Below are 21,326 nucleotides of genomic sequence, written 5' to 3' on the forward strand. Positions count from 1 at the left end.
AACCAATAAGCATATATTAAATGTCTATAATAGGCCCGTCTCTATGCCAGAAATACAAAGAATGAAACAAAACCTAGTTTCCACAAGCTGACATTCTAATGGGGAGACAATAAATACATAGACAAAAACATGGAGCATAAATGTAAAATTAATAATTACAAATATATACAAAGTCATAAAGTACAAGGTATTTTGGAAGGTGGGGGAAAGTGCAAGAATAGATTGAATCTGGAAAGGCTTCATGGTGCCTGAGATGCATGTTATAGAGAGAAAGAAACTTCATGAGAAAGGAGGAGTGAGTAAATTCCAGACACAGATGATGGCCTGTAAGAGGGCATGAAAGTAGGGCAGCTAGGTGGCGCAGTGGATAAAGCACCGGCCCTGGAGTCAGGAGTACCTGGGTTCAAATCTGGTCTCAGACACTTAATAATTACCTAGCCATGTGGCCTTGGGCAAGCCACTTAACCCCGTTTGTCTTGCAAAAAAACCCTAAAAAAAAAGAGGGCATGAAAGTAGAAAATGGAATTATATCTCTTCATAACAGAGAGGCCGGGGACAGCTAGGTGGTGCAGTGGATAGAGCACGGGCCCTGGAGTCAGGAGTACCTGAGTTCAAATCCAGCCTCAGACACTTAATAATTACTTAGCTGTGTGGCCTTGGGCAAGCCACTTAACCCCATTGCCTTGAAAAAAAACTACAAAAACATAACAGAGAGGCCATTTTAGGTGGGTTGCAGATTGCGGGAGGGAGCATAAAGTCCAATAAAAATGATAACAAGCTAGGACCAGACTATGTCATGCTTTAAAAGCTAAATCTTGTCCCAAGTCTGGTTTGTATAAAAGCTGAGTGTGGCCTCTTGTTACTTAATCAGGGAAAGAAGACAGTTGAGCTGTGGGTAAAGGAAGGGAAGAGTTGCTGCCAATAGCCTCTTTACCTCTGAGACAGCAGCTAAAATCAGGAATCCCCAGTGTGGGAAGTGCCATTTGAAGTTAAACAGTACAACCTATTCCTAAAGAAAAGTTTCCTCTACAGCATCACTGGATCAAGGGTTTAGAGCTGGAAGAAACCTTAGAGATTGTCAGGTCCACTCCCCTTGTACAGAAGAGGAAAATGAAACCCAGAGAGGGGAAGCAACTTGCCCAAAGTCGCACAGCTAGCAAGTAACCAAGATAGAATTTGAACCCAGGTCTTCCTGATTGTAAGGCAGGCCCATGATTTTAGCCTTCATCTCTTTTGATTGATAGCCATTCATTTCCTGAGGCAGCCTATGAAATCTTCTGGATAATCAAGTTATTAGGTAGTTTTCCCTCGGTGATCTGAAAGCTACCTCTCTGTAACACATCCCACTTCTGCCTTCATCTGCCAGGGCCCCACAGATCAAGCCTCATTCCTCAAACACTTCAACTCAGGTCTACCCTCTTTTTCTCCAGGTGAAACATCCCAAGTCTTCCAATGGTTCCCTTATGGCAGTCTCTTCTCTTTTCACCATTCACCGTTCTCCTCTTTGGAATGTAATCTAATTTGTGAATGTCCTTCCTAAAATGGGATACCTGGATCAGAATATAGTGTGCCAGATGTAGTCTGCTTCATGCAATGACATTCTCACCAACCATATCATATGAAAATAATTCCCTCCAACAGTGTGGATGAACACCTCAGAGAAAATGTTTGCTGTTTGGCTGATTTATTGATCACCAGAATGGTAACTTATCTAAACCAATGAGAACTTCCTGGGGCACCAGGAAGTTACTGACTTTCCCTAAGGTCACAGAGCTAGAATAGGACTTGAATTCAGCTTCTTCACACTCAGGAACCATCCCTCTACCAAATCCACCTGCCTGCCTCCTTTGCAGGCCCAAAGCCCTATCCACTGTACTACCAGGCACTTGTTAATTTCTGGGCTACCTCTGTTAATCATTGAATCATATATTTTGGGGTGGATAGAGAATTCTTGCTTTGTTTCTGATGTTACTTTTCATAGTTTTATTACTTCATTGTTCGTTTCTTTCTCCTACTCCAGGATTCTGCTTACTATTTGTCCTTTTTTGTGAGGTTCAATTTTCTTGGGAAAATTCCTATAATTAATAGGTCTTGTTTGAGGTGAAATACTGTCCTGTCACTTCTCTTTCAGTCCTCTCCAGAAGAGTCCTTTCACAGTCTACTTTGCATCACGGTTATTTGTTCTGCTGTGAGCTTCGGGCCAGCTAGACCATCAGCTCTCTACAGTCAGAGGTCCCCCCTTCCTTATCCTTGAATGTGCCTCAGCATCTAGATAGGACAGAGTTTGTCACTAAGCTGGATATTTGCTCAATTGGGGGGGGGGGATTTAATGTAGTAGTTAGAGCGCTATTTGGAAATGTAAACACAGGCAAAATGATTTTTAGATGTCCTAGTAGCCCTATGTTCTTGAAATTTTCTTTTATCAAATTAATCCAAAAAGATCCATCTAAGTCAGAAATAAATGTGTGCTCAGTTAAAAGGATGGTGGTATTGGGCATAATATTAATAACTAACATTTCTATAGCACCTGAAGGCTTGCAAAGTACTCCAGATCTATTATGAAAATTTAAATTTCACAACAACCCTGTAAGGTTGGGACTGGTCTCCATTTTAGAGATGACACATTTGAGGCCAGAATATGGAGTGCTTTTCCCAGGGTAACATAGGAAGAGTTTGAAGCAAGATTAAAAAATTAAATTGTTCCTGACTTCAAGATTCTATATACTCTATTCACTATGCCTCTCTATTCTCTATTCACCATTTATCTTCACTGGCCAAAATATGCACACACACAAAAACACATGCATTAGATGGATATTATATATTCCATATATACACATATATAGGAATGTATTGTGTGTATATACACATGTGTAAACATATATACATACCCACATACATGGGTATATACACCTGCCAAAAGGATTATTTTTAAATTTATGCAGTGATTCAAGACTTACCATATATGATGAAGTGGAAGACATACTGATTGATCTAAGAAGCTCTCTAGAGAAGTCAATGATTATTGAGTCTAAAATGAATTTCTTATTTAAGTCTGCAACATTTTAGATGTCAATCAAGTAACAATATTAAAAAAAAGGCAAAGACTCTGAGTGATGGAAACATTTACCCAGGAGGAATGCGTTTTACTCACTTGGTGCCAATGTAATTACAGAGGGCAGTGCACAATGTAGAGGAAGGGCCAGGGTCTGTCTGGGAGTCAGAGTACTAGTGTCTACATGTGAACATTATGTGACCTTGGATAAATTAGCTCCTTATTCAATGGCTACAATGTCAAACATATGGTTCTAGGGGCCAGGATACTAAGACGAGAGGTCACAACATCTCTTCCATGAACAAGTTCTCAATAGGGCAGCAAGGATACAGTCGATATCCAAATAAATAAAAAGTAGACTATAACATGTACATTATTTAGATCAAATGGAAATGTGGGACTTTCAAAGAGCAATAGATTGACTTTTAGCTTTCTGATGAAAGCAGTTTTTGATTTCAGCTTTGAAACAAGGGAATGACATCAATAGATCGAGATGAAAGGGAATTCACTCCAGATATATGGAAAGGTGGAAGAAGACAGGATGAGACCTAGAAATGGTAAGTGGTATAGATGGCCTGGAAAAATAGTCTGCGTCAAGAAGAGTAGTATGAGATAAAAGGGCAAACAGCGAGAATGCGGAGGCAATCTATTCTCTAAGCAATGGAGAGTGACTGGGGGGTTTTTTTTAGAAGTCGGTATGGAAATACTGTTAGGGATGAAACAGCAATGAGCCTAGGGGGCTCTTACAACAGGATCAGTGAAAAGCAATGAGGGCCCTAGCTGAGGAAAGTCACAGCAGCTGGATTTGGAAGGGCGCCAGGGAGAAAGAACTGGAATTATGACTCATCACCCTATTGGATGGTTGGAAATAGCAAGAAGAACAAATCTCCTCAGGAAACATTGTGTGGTGTCCTCGAAATAGGATTTGGGGTCTGAGGACTTGGGTTCAAGTTCTTGCTCTGCCACTGTGTGACACTGAGAATGTCTCTTTAACCTCTCTGGGCCTAGTTTCCATCCTTAGAAATCTCTACCCGAATGATTCTCTGATCTTAAATTGCTGTCAGAAACAGAAACAGGGAAGATGGGAGGAGGGGCAACCATCAGGGTAAAAAACTGTGCTTGTCATTCTATTTGTGGAAGAGAAAAGTTCCTAAGTTTTCTGGGAACAGAGAATGCTCTTCAAGAGAATCGCACTGGGAAAAAATGCTTAAAACTGAGAAGATTAAGGGACTGAACATGAAAGTGACAGTGCTGAAATCATGCCAAACACTGCTCATAGATAAGGCCATGCCAAATTGAATCAAATCATCTGTCCCCATCAACATGCTGTACACACCTTCTTTCAACCCAAAGGGTCCCTGGAATAGCTACCCCCAAGATCAAGGTTGTATAACCAATCAAAGCTATTGAGCCCCAACTGATGTGCTTACTTTTTTCTAATCAGCCACATGATTCAATTTGTTCAAAAGTAAAGACATTTCATCAAATGACACAGTAAAAAAAATTCACAATGGAGATTTCCAGTCCAAGAATGTAGGGCATACTCCCCCAAAAGTATTCCTAACATCTGCAGAGAGAATGAGCATAGGGCATGAAAGGGACCCATATGAGGAACATATCTGGCCAGAGCACACATATTAAATTACAATTGATAACTCTGGTACTGCTGGAGGACCATCAATGTCTTCTGTGATGTCATCAACTGGCTCTCATGGAACCTGCTCCCTGATGTGTGTGGTATCTCTGATGAACACCATGCCTTTGGTCCCCACTGGTGTTATGGAGATTGCCGAACATGGGCACAGTTCCCGGCTACTTGATAAACAATTATAACCTACAGACTAATTTCCAGGCTTCTCTCTTCAGTATCAACCAAGCCATTTGAGTTTCAGTCTGCATTATCTGGTGGCTAGAACATCTTTCTGATAAAGATAGGCTGACAAGAATTCCAGGCAGAGTGGCACCAGAACAAGATTCAACCTTTTAGACCCCTAAATTTCTGGCACCAAAAAATGCTCAGTTTCTCTACATAATAGAGATAATTTCCTACTATTAATCTCAATATTTATAAATATAACATTATCCTAAGTGTGAAACTACATACCTAAGATCTCCATGCATAAGGAATATCTGGAGATGAGAGGACATCCTAAGATTTCTTAGAATATTAGTGTTGAAAGGAACACAAAGTAATTTAGCCCAGATGAATAACCTGAGGTTTGGAAATTCCAGTGGTCTGACTGAGGTCACACAGATAAATAAGAAAGAGAACATGGTTTCAATAAGATGCAATAGGATAAGATAATGTGCATAAAGGACATTAAAACTCTTTATAAGTGAGAGAGGTGGCACTGCAGCATTGAACCATGGGATTTCAAAAGACAGTTTCTCATTTATAGTAGACAAATTGCTGGACTTGGAAGTTCGATTCCTTCTACTGAAAACATGTTCTCTATGACCCCAGTCAATTCACTTAACCTCTCCTTGGCGCAGATCATTTAGGAGGGCATGCCACATTTCTAAGTCACAAAATTTCCTGGATGCCAAAGGTCATATTTTGCACTTAATTTTCAGCATGAACCAAGATCAGTATTTTGTACTCAATTATTCCACTCCATACAAGGACCTTCAAGTTCATCATTTTCAATGCAATCATATCGGTTTAGGTCCAAGTCTCCACCCATTCTCATTTGAATCTCTTCCCTAATGAAAATGTAAATAACACTATTAATAAGTTCTGTGTTCTCTCTTCCAGATCTGCTTAAGCTGCTTAAACAGGAAGAAAATAAAGAAACTACTTTAATTATTTTGAGAAGATTGTGTGGGAGAAGAACTAAATTTAGTAAAAGAGAAAGAGGACCAAGTATCCCATAGGTGCATCCAAAATGATTGACTTTGTTATTATCAAGAAAGAGTAGGGTAGGAAGAGGAGCAATTTAGAGCTGGCAGGTCGTAATTATTTAATTCTTCTATTGAATATTTATGCTTTCTTGGAGAGCTTTCCCAATTGGCATCACAAAATAACCATCAATGACTATAGCTTTTCAGGGAGGAAGCAAGTAGATCAAAACCTTGAAAACAAGATGACATTGGAGGGACCAAAAAATCCCAGAAAAGATCAGCCAATTTGCCGGCAGAATGAAATGAATAAGTGAAATAAAATGATATGGATATCTCAGATTCCAACTGCTTCTGCCTGAAACACAGAAAGCTCAGAAAAGGCTAAAGCAGATCTGTGCTTGGATTCTTGTTTTAGAGAAAAAGGAGGTCCATTCTTTATCATAGCCCAACTCATTCATCCGAGAAAAATCTCAGATCCCTCTTTTGGTAGGAGACAATGTAATTGTGCAATATATAGACAGCAGGCTGGGATAGGCAAGATCTGAGTTCAAATTTGACCTCAGACTGGCTTGTGTGACTCTGGGCAAGAGAGTCAGTCTCATTTTCCTCATCTGTAAAATGGGGATCATAACAATAGCAACTGCTTTCCAGGATTGTTGTGAGGCTGAAATGAGTTAAATATTTAGCAGGTGTCCTCTCCCTCTTTCTTCCCCCACTTTCTCATCCTCCTCTAGCTATTATTATTTCCAGATCCCCTCCTCCCATGCTAGTGATTTCCTCCAGTGATTCCTTTCTATAGCAATAGTTTGTACAAAGTTATTTACATGTTGCCTCCATCATTAGACTGTGAGCCCCTTAAGGGCAGAAGCTGTCTTTGTCTTTGAATCCCCAGCTCTTGGCATAGGGCCTGGCACACCATGTTGCTATTCATCCTCTCTTTTCTTTTCTTTTGTTTTTGTTTTTGCAAGGCAATAGGGTTCAGTGGCTTGCCCAAGGCCACACAGCTAGGTGATTATTGTGTGTCTGAGGCCAGATTTAAACTCAGGGACTCCTGACTCTGGGGTCAGTGCTGTATCCACTGTGCCACCTAGCTGCTCCTTTCTTTTCTTTTGTTTAAAATTTAAAAAAAAATTATTTAAGACAAGAGGGTTAAGTGACTTGCCCAAGGTCACAGAGCTAGGCAATTATTAAGTGTTTGAGGTCACACTTGAACTCAGGGCCTGACTCCAGGGCTGGTGCTCTGTCTGCTGTATCACCTAGCTGCCCTCCCACCCTTTATTTTCAAAAAGGACCAATGATATCACTGCTGGGTGAACTGGATTTAAGTACACAAGTTATCAGCCTTACTCTCTCTCTCCTAGAGGCTTCTGGCAAGATCAGTGATGGCCCACAGAATGCCCTCGATGACACGGGCATCGTTGTGTCTGAGCAAACTCTAAGTACTCCATTGTGTCTTTTCATCTGCCACCACATGGCCATTAGAACAAATTGTTCTCATCTGCCCGTTTCATGGGGTGGGGGGAACTCTTCACACGCTTGGAGTCCACACCCCCTCACCCGTCAACCTGGTTTAGCCCATCTGCCAGGATGGTTTTCCTGGGGTGTGGCTGCTGCCCATGCTCCAGGTTCTTGGGACCACGGGTGAAAGTTGAAATAATGAAGTTGACTGTGTGATCTAAGGAATCAGGATGAATTTCCCTGATGAGGATCGCCAACGCCAGCTTTACACCCAAGCCCTTACCTCCAGTTTTGGGGGTAAAGAAACAAACGTCCGCAGGCTATCCTTCCCCAAATCCAGGTCAGAAAATCAGGGCCTGCGACCTTTTCCCGTGGATGACGTGGGGCTCGGTCTGAGGTCCGAGTCTTAGAACCAGTGGGTTTCACGTTTGGTTTGGGAGAGCCAAGCAGCTCGCCAGTCTTCCCCAGAGGCTGTACAGCAAGGGGAGCCCAGGCCAGAAGCCGGCCCGAGCCCCCGGGCTCAGCCCCAGGGCTGAGGCGCTGCAGGCCGCTCCTCGAGGACCCTGGGCTGGCAGGGATGAAGGAGTCGGGCAACGAGACCGAGGACGGGCGGCGGGCCCGGTGGGCCCGGGTGGGCCCATGGGCACCTCTTCAACGCCCTTGCGTGTCTGGTGGCATTCTCCGAGTCCGTGCTCCTTGTAAGGCGCCGGTCAGCCGGGCCGGAGCTCGCCCTCGGGTGCATGTGCTTTCAGCTACCGAGGGGCTGAGATCAGGCAAACTGCGGGGCGCCCGGCCTGGCCTCCTTTCTGCCCCCCACTCAGTGCCCGGAGCCCCCCGCGGCCCGAGGCCCGGGCACAGTCCCGGGGCACGCGCCTCCTGCGCCCGCTCCAGGGACGCTCCGGGGGCCCGGGGCACAAGGGGGTGCTCCGGCCCAGCTGGTCCGCCCTGGCCCGGGGCACAAGGGGGCGGACGCGGGGCCCTGGAGCCCTTGGACCCCCAGGCCCCGTTCATTTTGCAGGTGACAGGGGTCGGCCCGGGAGCCGGGACCCGGGTGCCGGGTGCAAATCCGGCCCCAGCCTAGGGCCTGGGCCGGGCCAGCCTCGGGGCGTCGGGGAGGCCTCCCCGGGGGCCCTCCCCAGAGCGGGGCTGGGCCGGGGACGGGAGCCGAGTTCAAATCCGCCCTCCGAGAGCGGGGCCCGGGCTGCGCCCACCGGCTCCTCCCCCTCCCCCTCCCCCAGGCGGGGCGGCCCGGGCTGGCGGCGGCCTCGGCTTCGACCCCGGGCGCGCGCGCCCCCTGGCGGCCCGGCCCGGCCCGGCCGCTTCTTCTCCCGGGGCCGCCCCCCCACGCAACATCCGGCGTCGGAGGGCGGGACCGGAAGAGGCCGCCTCCCCTCCCCCGCGGAGCCGTCCCCCGCCGCCCGGGCCCCGCCTCGGCGTCGGCGGCGTCTGCGCCTGCGCCGCGGCCCCGGAGGTTTGAACGGGACGTCCCGCCCCTCCGCTTCCGGTCCGGGGCCGCTGGCTGGGGGGGGGGCGGCCAAGATGGAGGCGGTGAGCCGAGCCGGGGCCGAGATGAGCCTGGCGGCGCTGCGGCGCCACGACCCCTACATCACCAGCATCGCCGACCTCACGGGCCAGGTCGCGCTCTACACCTTCAGCCCCGAGGCCAACCAGTGGGTGAGTGCGGGCCCCGCTGCGCCGGCCGGGCACTGAGGCGCCCCTCCCCCCGCCGGGCCCGGGCACGGGCGGGCACAGGCGGCCGGGCACGGGCGGCCGGGCACAGGCGGCCGGGCACGGGCGGCCGGGCACAGGAGGGCGGCCGGGCACGGGCGGGCGCCGGCTCCGGGCCGCTCCTCCGCGGCGCACACGCCGTCCCTGAGGCTCCCCGAGGGCCGCCCGGCCCGGGCGCTGCCCCCCACGGACGCGGGGCTGCCGCCTCACCCGAGGCCACTGGAGCCGGGAAGGCGCCCCACAACCCCGGCCATTGGCGGCCTTCGGCGCGGCCAGGGCTACGCAGCCGTCCTCCCAAGCCCTGGCTCCAGAGAACCCGGGAGGAGCCATCGGGGCCGCTCGCCACCGGGCACCTCTTCCAGGACTTGCCAGTTTTTAATGGGGAGTGGCTGACAAAATAAAAAGATAGCCATATCTTTTTAAAGGAATCCATGCGTGCCCCCACCTCCAAGCCGGCAGCGATTGTTTTAGCAGACTTTCAGGTTCTCCTTGGAGTTCCACAATTCCCCCCCAATCTCGCTTCCCTCCCTCCACCCCCACAGAAGGCAGTCTGTCAGTCCTCCCGTTGCTCCCATGGGCTACATTGGTCTTAGCTGAATGTGATGAGAGAGGAGTCAGATCCTCAAGGATAAGACAGACAGCAGAATTACAGAATAAGATAATGGATTTCCCCCCCTAAATTGAATATCTGGTCTTTTTTTCAAACTCCCCAGTTCTTTCTCTGGACACAGATGGGATTCTCCATTGCAGACAGCCCCAAATTGTCCCTGATGGTTGCCTTCATGGAATGAGCGAGTCCATCAAGGTGGACCATCAGCCCCATGTTGCTGTTAGGCTGAACTGTGTTCTTCTGGTTCTACTCACCTCCCTCAGCATCCGTTCACGCAAATCCCTCCAGGCTTCCCTGAATTCCCCTCCCTCCTGGTTTCTAATAGAACAACAGTGTTCCATGACATACATAGACCACAGTTTGCTAAGCCGTTCCCCAAGTGAAGGACATTCACTTAATTTCAGTTGTTTGCCACCACAAACAGGGCTGCTATGAATATTTTTATATCTGGGAGTGATTTAAAGATTGGAGTTTGTTCTTCAAATTTTATGAGCTTCTCCACAGTGGATTGGATCAGAAATGTAACCACCACTTTCTTAAGTCCTTAAAACAATCTAACAAAAATCTGTAAGGATGTCTCCTGTGTCTGCTGCAGGGGAAGGGACCCAGGGATGATTATGTTGCTTGTAGGGCCCAGACTGGGATATGTAACTATGTTGCTTCCTTTAGTAGTCCCCCTAAGTTACAGTATCTCTAATTACTATTTATGCAAATAGATAAGAAGCCAGGCTCGGTTACCAAGGGAAGGTATCCTGTGGCTTTCTGAGGCTGGCTAATTAGATACCCAGTACTCTAAAATTTAAATAGAGGCCATGCTTAGAATGTGAGAAAAAGTCCAATGAAGAGCTGGTAGGGCCATTACCATTTTCAGCTGTTTTGGTGACTTCTGGTGGTTCTCCATGGTTTCAGTTGTGTTGACTCTTCCTGACCCCCATAGTGTTTTCTTGGTAAAGGTATTAGATGTTCTAGGGGCATCTAAGTCGCACAGTGGATAGAGCACCAGCCCTGGAGTCAGGAGGACCTGAGTTCAAATCCAGCCTCAGACACTTAATAATTACCTAGTTGTGTGGCCTTGGGCAAGCCACTTAACCCCATTGCCTTGCAAAAACACGAACCAAAAAAGATATTAGATGTTTGCCATTTTTCTCTCTATTTTACAGATGAGGAACTAAGGTAAACAAGTTAAGTGACTTGCTCAGGGTCATACAGCTATTAAGTGTCTGAGGCCAGCTTTGAGAACTCAGAAAAATGAGTCTTCCTGTCTGAAGAAGAAGCATTGAATGATTTTGAAAACAGTTGCCAGTCACCCTAAGAGCAGCAGTGCAACTTGGTACCCATAAAGGGCAAATGAGGGCCAAGTGGGCATTAGAGATCCCAAAAGGAAGTGAGCTGATTGTATTGGAGAGAATGGAGAGTCTTCCCTGAGGGAAGACAGAGCTAGACAGCTTCTCCTGGAGGGCCCATTCAGCTAAGAGTAGCATACTTCCATTGCAGAAATGGAAGGAGAAAACATTTCCTAGTACTCTTTTTTTAAAAGGTTTTTTTTGGCAAGACAATGGGGTTAAGTGGCTTGCCCAAGGCCACACAACTAGGTAATTATTAAGTGTCTGAGTTCATATTTGAACTCAGGTCCTGACTCCAGGGCTGGTGCTCTATCCACTGGCCACCTGGCCGCCCCTCAACTTAACTTTTTAAAGAATTTCTGGACAAAAAAAGGCCAAGACCCTAAACAAATCATTAGAATTTGGTTCACATGTGTCTACCTAGAATTGATCAAGGAGATCCTTCCAGCTGACTTCTGTTCATAGAAAATATACAGAAAAAGACTTTGTACCACTTTACAACATTGTACTCTTATCCAAACCAAAAGCTGTTTTCGGGAAAGCAAAGATGGTGAGAATTTCATCTTATTAAGATCAGTAAGGATTGATCTTATTTATTAAGAGTACAATGTTGTAAAGTTTCCATTTTAATTACACTTCATAATTTTATAGCCCTTTGAAATTTACAGGGTGTTTTCAAGCAAAAACCTTGCACAACCTAATAGTGGTATGGTCCACCTGAGAGCTGGCTAGATGTGACCCTAGGGGGCCCTGCTCTTTGGCCCAGATTAAAGATAGTCAAGTCTTCAATCTCCTGCTGTTTTCTCTGTAAAATCAGAAAATCTAGGATTCCCTCAAATGAAGAAAATGAGACCCTGGTAGGATCCAGCAGATAAGGACCTGAGACTGGATTTTCAATTCCCCTGTTCTTGTCACATTATAATAACGGAAAATTTATAAACATTTTTGATTTTTAAAAACACGTCTTAATATATTTATTACCAATAGAAATAAAATGCTTGACACTAGCTGTCTGCATTGAACAAAACAAAGTAAATAATCATCCGTGTGGAAGCTGGTGTTCCCTTCTTCCTACCGACTTTGCTAAAAGCAGCAGAGTTTAAACAACAAACCAGGAAATCTGACAAATTATGAATAAAATAACTTCTAATTTTCTCCCTTTAAAGAAAGAACAAATACTTTGGACAGCCAGTGAAGTCTCTAGGACATTTCAAAATTGATTTTCAGTATTATTTCATTAGTAGAATTCCAAAATGTAGATTATATAAGTAAAAATGAAATGAATATGACTGTCTTTTTTTATTACCTTTATTGCAGGAGAAAACTGACATAGAAGGGACTTTATTTGTATATAGAAGGTAAGATTTTAAAAATGCCAAACCTCAAGTCTTTATTTTTTAATTTAATAATGGTGACTGTAATGATTTTACTCCTGGAAGATATTAAGATTTTCCTCTCTTTGATTCCTCCACTATTTATTGCCTTATTCTATCCTATGCAGTATCATCAAAGGAAAAAGATCGCACACAATTCAACTATATAGGCCCACCAAAGCCCAGATGGAGCCATGCTGATTTCAATATTGCAAAATTAAGAATTGGAAAATAAGTCAGTGTTTTGATACATTTTAGTGAACAAATAAGTGAAAATTAAAGGACTCTACATGTGGTCTTCCAGTAGGTTTACTTCTTTTTTCTATGTATTCCTTCAGAAGCCCTCTTAGAAGTACTTGGAGTCAGTACATCTGTAAGCTATATTTGACTGGTTTCGCCCTGTTTTGGTTTCAGTTATTCAGTCAAAAGCTTTTTCCATACCTGTGTGTTTCCCAAGTTGGGGATCACCTGACTTGGGTTACCTTGAATGGTCTATAGTGATGGTTCCTTCAAGAGATATTTGAAAACTTAGCTTATTCCGACCAGATCAGAAGTCTTTGGTTTTCCCCAAAAGCTTTAATGTGGCTGCCAAGATCCCCAGTCTCCAAATATATCTGACATACATTTATTTGACTTTTAAAGTCACTGTTTAACTTTGGGGCTGCTATCTTTAGTTGTTTCCATCACTCAGATTCCCATTCTTCCTTAATCCTTGTAAAGCTCATCACTTTGGGCACCAGTTGACCGCACTTTAATCATCTCCATTTCATGTGAAGAAGTGATTTATAAACTCAGAATCCAATAAATTATTATTACTGTTCAGCAGAAGAAGGGTCTGCCTTGGGACCTGTCTGAGGAGGCTCTATTTTCTTTGTGAACTCCTGAGGATGTAGCCAGTGTGTGTCCTAGACCATAGGACTGGGTTGATCATAATCCTTTTTGGATGGTGAAGCCCATTCATCATCACATCTCTCACTGTGACTACAATGGACAGTCTTTGTGAGATGATTCTGCATAGCATGCTCCTGTCCTAATTGGAATAGAAATGAAAGGGGTGGGTATTTCTGCATTTTGACAAAATTCTGATGACTTTTTTTAACCATTAAAACTAAGGTCAGCTTCACCTTTCCATGGCTTCACGATTGTGAATCGACTCAATATGACAAACCTTGTGGAACCAGTGAACAAAGATTTGGAATTCCAACTTCATGAGCCTTTTCTTCTCTACAGAAATGCCAGCCGTGAGTACCAGTGATCCTGTATTCCAATGAGATTTGTAATGACATTTTCTTTCAGGAATCCAGGGAATGGAGGATATTACAAGTGATGTCGGTGGCATTCCTTTATCTCCAAGGCCAAGGGCAACTCACTATGAAGTCTGGAAGGTGGGACCCTTTCTGGCAGCTGGAAGAGAGGGACCTGGGTCTTTGTCATTCTCTGCATAAACTAATTCTTCGACTCAATCAGCCCTCTTCCTTTGAAATAGCATTATTCCCAGAGAGCCGGATAAAACTGGATAAAAATTTCTGAGTTCCTGCAGCCCATTTCTAAAATCCAGAATGTAATCTAGACAGGAAGAGAAGCCAGGGCCTATAGGTGCCTGTGGTGACAGAGCTCTTTTCTCTCTGTTCTCTACTGGGCCAGCTCCCCATTGCTTTCAAGACTGCTGTCTGCCTCTCTCACAGCCAAGGCCTTCTTTGAGACTAGCTCAGAGACAGGCATGTCCTGGGTCCTCCTCTCTATGGTCTGGCACTTCCTGAAGGCATGATAGAAAGCCAAACAGAATCTGTGTGTCTCAGGGCCTCCCTTGATGTGGTGGCAGATTGGCCCTTTTTTGTGTTTTTGAAACCACTCAGAAAAGGTTTCTGGTCTCTTGGGTAAAGCTGGAGGCTCTTCTGGGGATGGGAGCTGACCATCATGGGTTTGGGGGGGGAGTGTCTTAGTGGTAGAAATGATGTACTTTGGGTGCCTTCAAAAGGAAAAGTGGTTTGGGATACTGGGGAAAACCCCAGGCTGGCACTCAGAAGGCTGCCAACTCCCTGCCCTTCCCCTGAATTCCTGTGAGACATGAGGTCATGTTTATCCACTGCCTTCTGTGGGCAGAGACCTCAGGTAACTGCCCCCCAAGACAAGCCATTCTCTTTTGATGCATCAGCAAGTGTCTGCACATATGAGAAATGGTGTCCTTTCTGGCTTCCCTCAAGTCACTAGTTTTTTTATAGAAAGATCCTTTGTGGGGCAGCTAGGTGGCACAATGGATAGAGCACCTGCCCTGGAGTCAGGAGGACCTGGGTTCAAAGCCAGGCTCAGACACTTAATAGCTGCCTAGCTGTGTAACCTTGGACAAGTCACTTAACCCCATTGCCGTGCAAAAACAAAACAGAAAAAAGATCCTCTGTGAGCCTTTGTTGTCTTGTCTAACTTTGAACCTTTTTTTTTAGGTTTTTGCAAGGCAAACAGGGTTAAGTGGCTTGCCCAAGGCCACACAGCTAGGTAATTATTAAGTGTCTGAGGCTAGATTTGAACCCAGGTACTCCTGACTCCAGGGCTGGTGTTCTATCCACTGTGCCACCTAGCCTCCACCTTTTTGTCTAACTTTGGCAAAGGGTTTTCCCAAGAATCAATTCTTTAGATTCTCACAGTAAGGCCACAGAGTAGTCACTGACAGTGGCTTACCCCCACTTTACAATTAAAGAAACTGAGGCTCAAGAGACTTGCCTAGGGCACATATAAAACCTATACACATACAGGCAGAAGGATCTGACTTCACTCTTTTTTTAATTTAATATTTATTCTCATTTTGTACAAATAATGGGGTTTTTTACATTAATAAAAATATTCTTGTTTAAGAGTAAATGAAATACCCCCTCCCCCCATAAATATAGACTTGCTTGAGCAATGAAGTAAAGGGGAGAGAAAAAATTAAAATTAAAAAATAATAATAATTGTAGGTATGGCCAGGTGGCGCAATGGACGGAGCACCAGCCCTGGAGCCACGAGCACACGAGCCCACATCCAGCCCTGTACACCCAACAATCACTCAGCTGTGTGACATGCAAGCCACCCGAACCCCACTGCCCTGCAAAAACCAAAAAAAAAGAAAAAAAGAAAGAAAGAAAGACCCAAAATAAAATAAAGTAGTAGTAATAATAGTAGGGGTGGCTGGGTGGCAGACAGAGCATTGGCCCTTGAGCCAGGAGCATCTGGGTCCAAATCTGGCCTCAGACACCCAACAACACCCAATAATCACCCTGCTATGCGGCCCCAGGCAGGCCACCCAGCCCCATTTGCCCTGTACCCCCCCCCCAAAAAAATAATAATAATAATAAAAAATGTGCTTGAGTCTTTGTTCCAACACCAATAATTCTTTTGCAGGCGGATCACATTCTTCATGATAAGTCCATGGCAAAAGTTACTTCCATATTTTTCCTCCGTTGCCATTGCTGATCACAACTCCCTCCTTTCGTATTTCTCCACTACCATGTACTATATTTTCTCTCTCCTTTCACTCTGACTCTGCTTAGGGTAGCTGAGTGGCGCAGCAGACAGATCCCTGGCTCTGGGGCCAAGAGGCCCTGAGCCCTCATACCATCCCTTAGGCCCAGCATCCACCTGGCCCTATGGTCCAGGACAGGCCATCCAATCCCAACCCCTTGCAAGAAGTAAAAAAGAAAATGTGTTATAACTGACCATTCTCCCCCCCCCCATGGTCCATCCTCTCCTCCATGACTCACATCCCCGCCCCCTTCCCCCTGTTACCCCCCTCTCCTTCTTACTCCAGATGCCTATACCCCATTGAATATATATGCTGTTTCCTCTCCTAGCCACCTCTGCTGAGAGCGAAGTTTCCCTCATTCCCCCTTACCTTCCCCCTTTCCATATCATTGAAATAGCTCATTATAATAAAGAAAAATCTTATTATATGAAATATCTTGGCCTATTCCCCCTCTCTTTTTTCTTTCTCCCATTACATTTCCCTTTTTTTCTATTGACTCCATTTTTACACCATATTTTATCTTCAAATTCTGCTTTCTCCTGTGCTTCAACTATAAAAGCTCCCTCTACCTGCTCTATTAACTGAGAAGGTTCATATGAGTATTATCAATGTCATTTTTCTATACAGGAATACATGCAGTTCATGCTCATTAAGTCCCTCATATTTTCCCCTTCTCCTCCAATCTCTGTGTTTCCCCTGAGTCCTGTATCTGAAGATCAAACCTTCTGTTCAGCTCTGGCCATTCCAACAGGAACATTTGAAATTCCCCTTGTTCATTGAAAGTCCATCTTTTTCCCTGGAAGAGGACATTCAGCCTTGCTGGGTAGTTGATTCTTGGCTGCATTCTGAGCTCTTTTGCCTTCCAGTATATTCTATTCCAAGCCCTACGAGCTTCCAATGTAGTTGCTGCCAAGTCCTGTGTGATCCTGACTGCAGCTCCACGATATTTGAACTGTGTCCTTCTGGCTGCTTGTAATATTTTCTCTTTGACTTGGAAGTTCTGGAACTTGGCTGTAATATTCCTAGGGGTTGGTTTTTTGGGTTCTCTTTCTTGGGGGGGGATCGGTGGATTCTCTCCATTTCTATTTTGCCCTCTGCTTCTAGAATATCAGGCCAATTTTCCTGTAGTAATTCTTTGAAAATGATGTCAAGGCTCTTTTCCTGATCATGACTTTCAGGTATTCCAATAATTTTTAAATTATCCTTCCTAAGTCTGTTTTCCATATCAGTTGTTTTTTCAATGAGATATTTCACATTTTCTTCTAATTTTTCATTTTTTTGAAGTATTGATTCCTGATTTCTAGTAAATTCATCAATCTCCCTGAATTCTATTCTTTTTCTGAAGGATTTGTTCTCAGAGAGTTTTCTTATCTCTTTTTCCATCTGGCCAATTTTGCTTTTTTAATGCATTCTTCTCCTCCATAACTTTTTGAACTGTTTTATCCATTTGACCTAAGCTGTTTTTTAGCATGCTATTTTCTTCAGCATATTTTTGGATTTCCTTGACTAAGCTGCTGACTTCATTTTCATGTTTTTCCTGCATCTCTCTCATTTCTTTTCCCAGTTTTTCTTCTAATTCCTTCATTTGATTTTCAAAGTCTTTTTTGAGCTCTGTCATAGCCTGAGCCCAATTTCTGTTTTTCTTGGAGTCTTTAGATGCAGGAGCTGGTGCTTCCTCATCTTCAGAGTGAGTATTTTGATCTTTCTTGGGCTCATTTGCAAAATATTTCTCAATGGTGTTCCTCTTTTTTCTCTGCTCATTTTCCCAGCCTGAGCCTGGTTTTGGGGTGCTTCCTGAGCTTTTGGGACACTCCCACAAGGGTCTCAGTATGTGAGGCTCTGTCCTCCCTCCTGGTCTGTGAATGACCATAAGCGCCCCCCTGTGCCATGGGGCTGAGGTGGAGGGGCCCTGCTGTTCTATGGGGGTGCCTAGACTGGGATCAGGATCTCAATGTGGTCAGAATCCCAGAGTCCTGTTCCAGGGGCAGATGACAGAGCTCTGCAGTCTCTCTCTTCACTCCCCTCCCTAGGCTCAATGGACTCATGCCCTGGGGGCTCCTGCTTACCAGGCTCTGCCTGCTTCTGTTTCTGGATCTGGGCTGCTAAAAGATCACGTTGCTTGCTGTGTGCCCTGAGAGGTCCTCCACTGTTCCCCCAATTTGTGCCTGGTGCTCCTGGGGCGTAGGTCAGGAGACTCCCCCACTGCTGTGAGCTGCGGCTCCCAGCGCCCTGGGGCTGCCTCTGGGAGGCTGAAGTTCTTTTGCCCTGGCAGGCCACCCCTCTGGCCGACTGCCCCTCTGACCCTAGGGAGCAAAGCCTTTCTGCTCTTTTCCAGGTTACCTTGAGTAGGAGAACTGCCTCCCTGTGGGTTCTGTCTCTCGAAAGTTTAGTTAGAGTCCTTAGCTTATGAGTTTTATCAGAGAGCGCCTAACACTCGATCCTTTCTTGTCGCCATCTTGGCTCTGTCCCACTTCACTCTTCTTTGCTAGCTCCTTATCCTTCTCCCATTCATAAGTCCTAGGTATCCTTCAGAATTCTGCCCAGGACCTCTTGGTGAGCTCATCTGTTGCCACGGTTCAGTTATCTTTGAGCTGATGACTCCCAGATCTCCTTATCTTAGCCCTTGTCTGTTGAGCACCAACCACCTGCTCTTTATCTCCACCATTCCATCCCATAAACAACTCAGACTCAGTGAATCCAGTGATTTGTCTTCCCCCTCTAAATTCAGCTTTTCATCAAACTGATATTTCTCTTAAGGATGCCATCCTCCTTCCATTTTGCCAAGTTTGCCACCCAAGAGTCAGCCTCAAGTCTTCCTTTGCCCCTCTCTCTTATCCAAGAAGCTGATTCTTGTTACTTCTGCTCCCACAATCTCTTTCAAATTCATCCCCTCACAAGATGACACAATCATGGATTTAGAGATAGGGGACTTGCCCAAGATTACACAGCTACTAGTGTCTGAAATAGAATTTGAACCGAGCATTCTGAACACTACGGCCCACCTCCCCATTCTCTTCCTCCCACCTTTCTCTGTCCTCCCTGCTACTACCCACTGCAGGCCTTCACTCCCTCCTCTGTGATGTACTAACTGGCTCTCTTCTTCACCTCCTCCTCAGTAGTGATTGCAGAAGTCTGGCACACCACTGCCCTTCTATAATGTCTTTGCTAACATATCTGTTGCCTTTAGGGTGAAATACAAACTCATGCTCTTCCTAGCAAAAGAGGATGAATCTCTGAGCTCAGTGACTTTATTATCCTGTCCTTTGGCTCTGATAATTCATAGAGTGAGTAAATTTGGACAAAGCCCAACTGCTTTCTAAATGCAGATTGGCTGTCTGTATTAATAACCATTCACTTGGATGGTGAGGGGGAAATCTTAATCTACAGTGATTCAGACCCAGGCCTGTAAGTGGGGAAAATGTGCAAATCTGTGATCTTTCTGAATAGGAATTGTCAGCCTTGATATTTCTTAATATTAGTCATCCCCTAAGTTTTATGATAACTGACTGGCTGTTGAAATTAGTAAGGGCTCACTGATATAATGGAATGGGGAGTAACATGATGTCCCAGACTCATTCTTTGTGAAAGTCCTCATTGAAGTGGGACAGAGAGTCCACATCTTCATGGTGTGGGGCAGGGGGGAGGCTCCAAAGGTGGAATCCCATCATCTCTCAAGGAGAAAAGCATTTTGTCTGGACCAGCTGTTGGATTAGAGAAAAGTTTATTGTTTTCTAGAGAAAGTTCATTCTTAGCTAGCTGGGAATGAGAACTCCCCCTAAACCTCTATGGCAATGTGAGCAGAACCAAAGGGATGGCTCTTAGCAGCAAGAATTCTGTGTATGGGGGTGAGTCTATGTGTGTGTCTGTGGTGGTGGGGTGGGGGAGGGTGTCTGTGTATTTGGGTACTAGATGTGTGTGTTTCACCCTTGTTGGTTCTCTGCAGTTTTGGAAGTCTCACCCAGGACCAAATACATAGGAGCCGATATGAAGTTTGGAGGCCCAAGGTCTGCCTCTTTTTCAGGGTTGAGTTGGAGAAACTGTAGATTTGGAAATCCCAGTCATTAGTAGCATATCCTAAACATCTAAATAATCAGAAACTTAACCCAGACCCTGTGACGGTTTTGAGCCGTCATAGCATTGACTATGTCTTGGCTACTTGGGGACGCAGGCCTGCAAGAGGGTCATGAGAAGCAGTGTGTTGCAATGAGGAAAACAATGGGCTTGGTGTCCTGAGACCTGAGTTCAAGTCTTGCCTCCCTGACTGTAGAACTGATGGTATTGGAGAAAACACAAAAGACTGAAAAACCATCAGAAACAATCCCCTAAGTGTTGTGCCCCCCCTGAAGTCTAGGCAGTGTCTCCAGTCCCAAGGTGGCAGAGGGGCCATATTCCCAGTGTGGCTTGGCAGAGCTGCTCAGAAGAGCACCAGGCTGGCTCCTTTGAGTTTGCTTCCGTCTAGGAGGAAGCAATACCTGCCTTGCCTATAATGCTGAAGCTTGCTTTGCTGGCCATCAGCCTGATAGTCTGTTCACTGATGCTGGTGGCAGCTTCTCTCAGCAACTTGGAAGCTGGTCTTTCAAATCATTCCTTGTGGCCTGGCTGATCTTTGGACAACTGATAGTGAGCCAATGACTGGACCTCCCTGAGTTGCTCACTGCTGCCCAAAGTGGTTCTTCTGATCTGGCCTTGGGGAGTTCTGGGTAACATCCACCCCAGGGGAAGAAAGCAGAGGATGAAAAGCCCTATGTCTGTTTTGTATTTCAGATGCAGACAGTGCGGGGGCCATCATTTTAGTGAGTGATGCCCTCCTAACCCATCCTGTTCCAATAGTGCTTTGGTCTCCTGTCCTTTATCAGGGTCAACTGGTCAACCAGCCTCACCTGCTCAGCCCCAGTGCTGGTTGTCTTTGTCTTTATGGTGGCCCCCCCCCCCCAGCAGTCACCCTTGGGCTGTTTGGTCCTCTCTCCCTACCCTTGTTGTGTGGATGGTGAGGCCCTTTGCAAAATGTTGCCTTGCCACCCCAAGGCCTACCACTCTTCCAACTATCTTCAAATAATTGGGGGGTGGGGTATATATATATATATGAAGTCAGGGCAGGAAAGGAGAAATATTTGCCACCCAGATGGGAGCAAAATACCTAAAAAGATGAAAATGAAAAGTGCACAAGCAAACATCTTAGATGACCAGGTTTGTTACCATGATTTAAGGGAATCTTCCATTTCAGAATTTTATTTGGAGAACTGTATTAAGATAGACCTGAAATGTGAGCTTGACTAGCTTTTGTGCTACTCAGCCTGCCCCCCCCCCCCCCACTCCAGTTTCCATTAGCTCTGAGCCTCAGCTGTCTCTGATTCTGGTGCTCTCTTCCCCTTTACTGTGGACATGTCCTGCCCTTCCCAGACCCTTCACTCTCCTGTTGGCT

General features: G+C 45.6%; 1 protein-coding gene across 3 annotated transcripts in view; it reads left to right on the forward strand.

The window, feature by feature from the left end:
* Positions 1-8,784: 8,784 nt before the first annotated feature.
* Positions 8,785-21,326, forward strand: part of DCP1A (decapping mRNA 1A) — a 40,450-nt gene continuing 27,908 nt past the window's right edge. The window contains exons 1-3 of one of the 3 annotated variants that reach the window (XM_074199189.1): positions 8,785-9,028; positions 12,353-12,393; positions 13,522-13,649. In XM_074199189.1, the coding sequence (XP_074055290.1) occupies positions 8,894-9,028; positions 12,353-12,393; positions 13,522-13,649 (304 nt within the window). In that variant the 5' untranslated portion in view covers positions 8,785-8,893. The other 2 variants (XM_074199188.1, XM_074199187.1) reach the window with 2 other exon arrangements.

The sequence above is a fragment of the Macrotis lagotis genome, chromosome 8, assembly GCF_037893015.1.
Source record: "Macrotis lagotis isolate mMagLag1 chromosome 8, bilby.v1.9.chrom.fasta, whole genome shotgun sequence".
Classification (NCBI taxonomy): domain Eukaryota; kingdom Metazoa; phylum Chordata; class Mammalia; order Peramelemorphia; family Peramelidae; genus Macrotis; species Macrotis lagotis.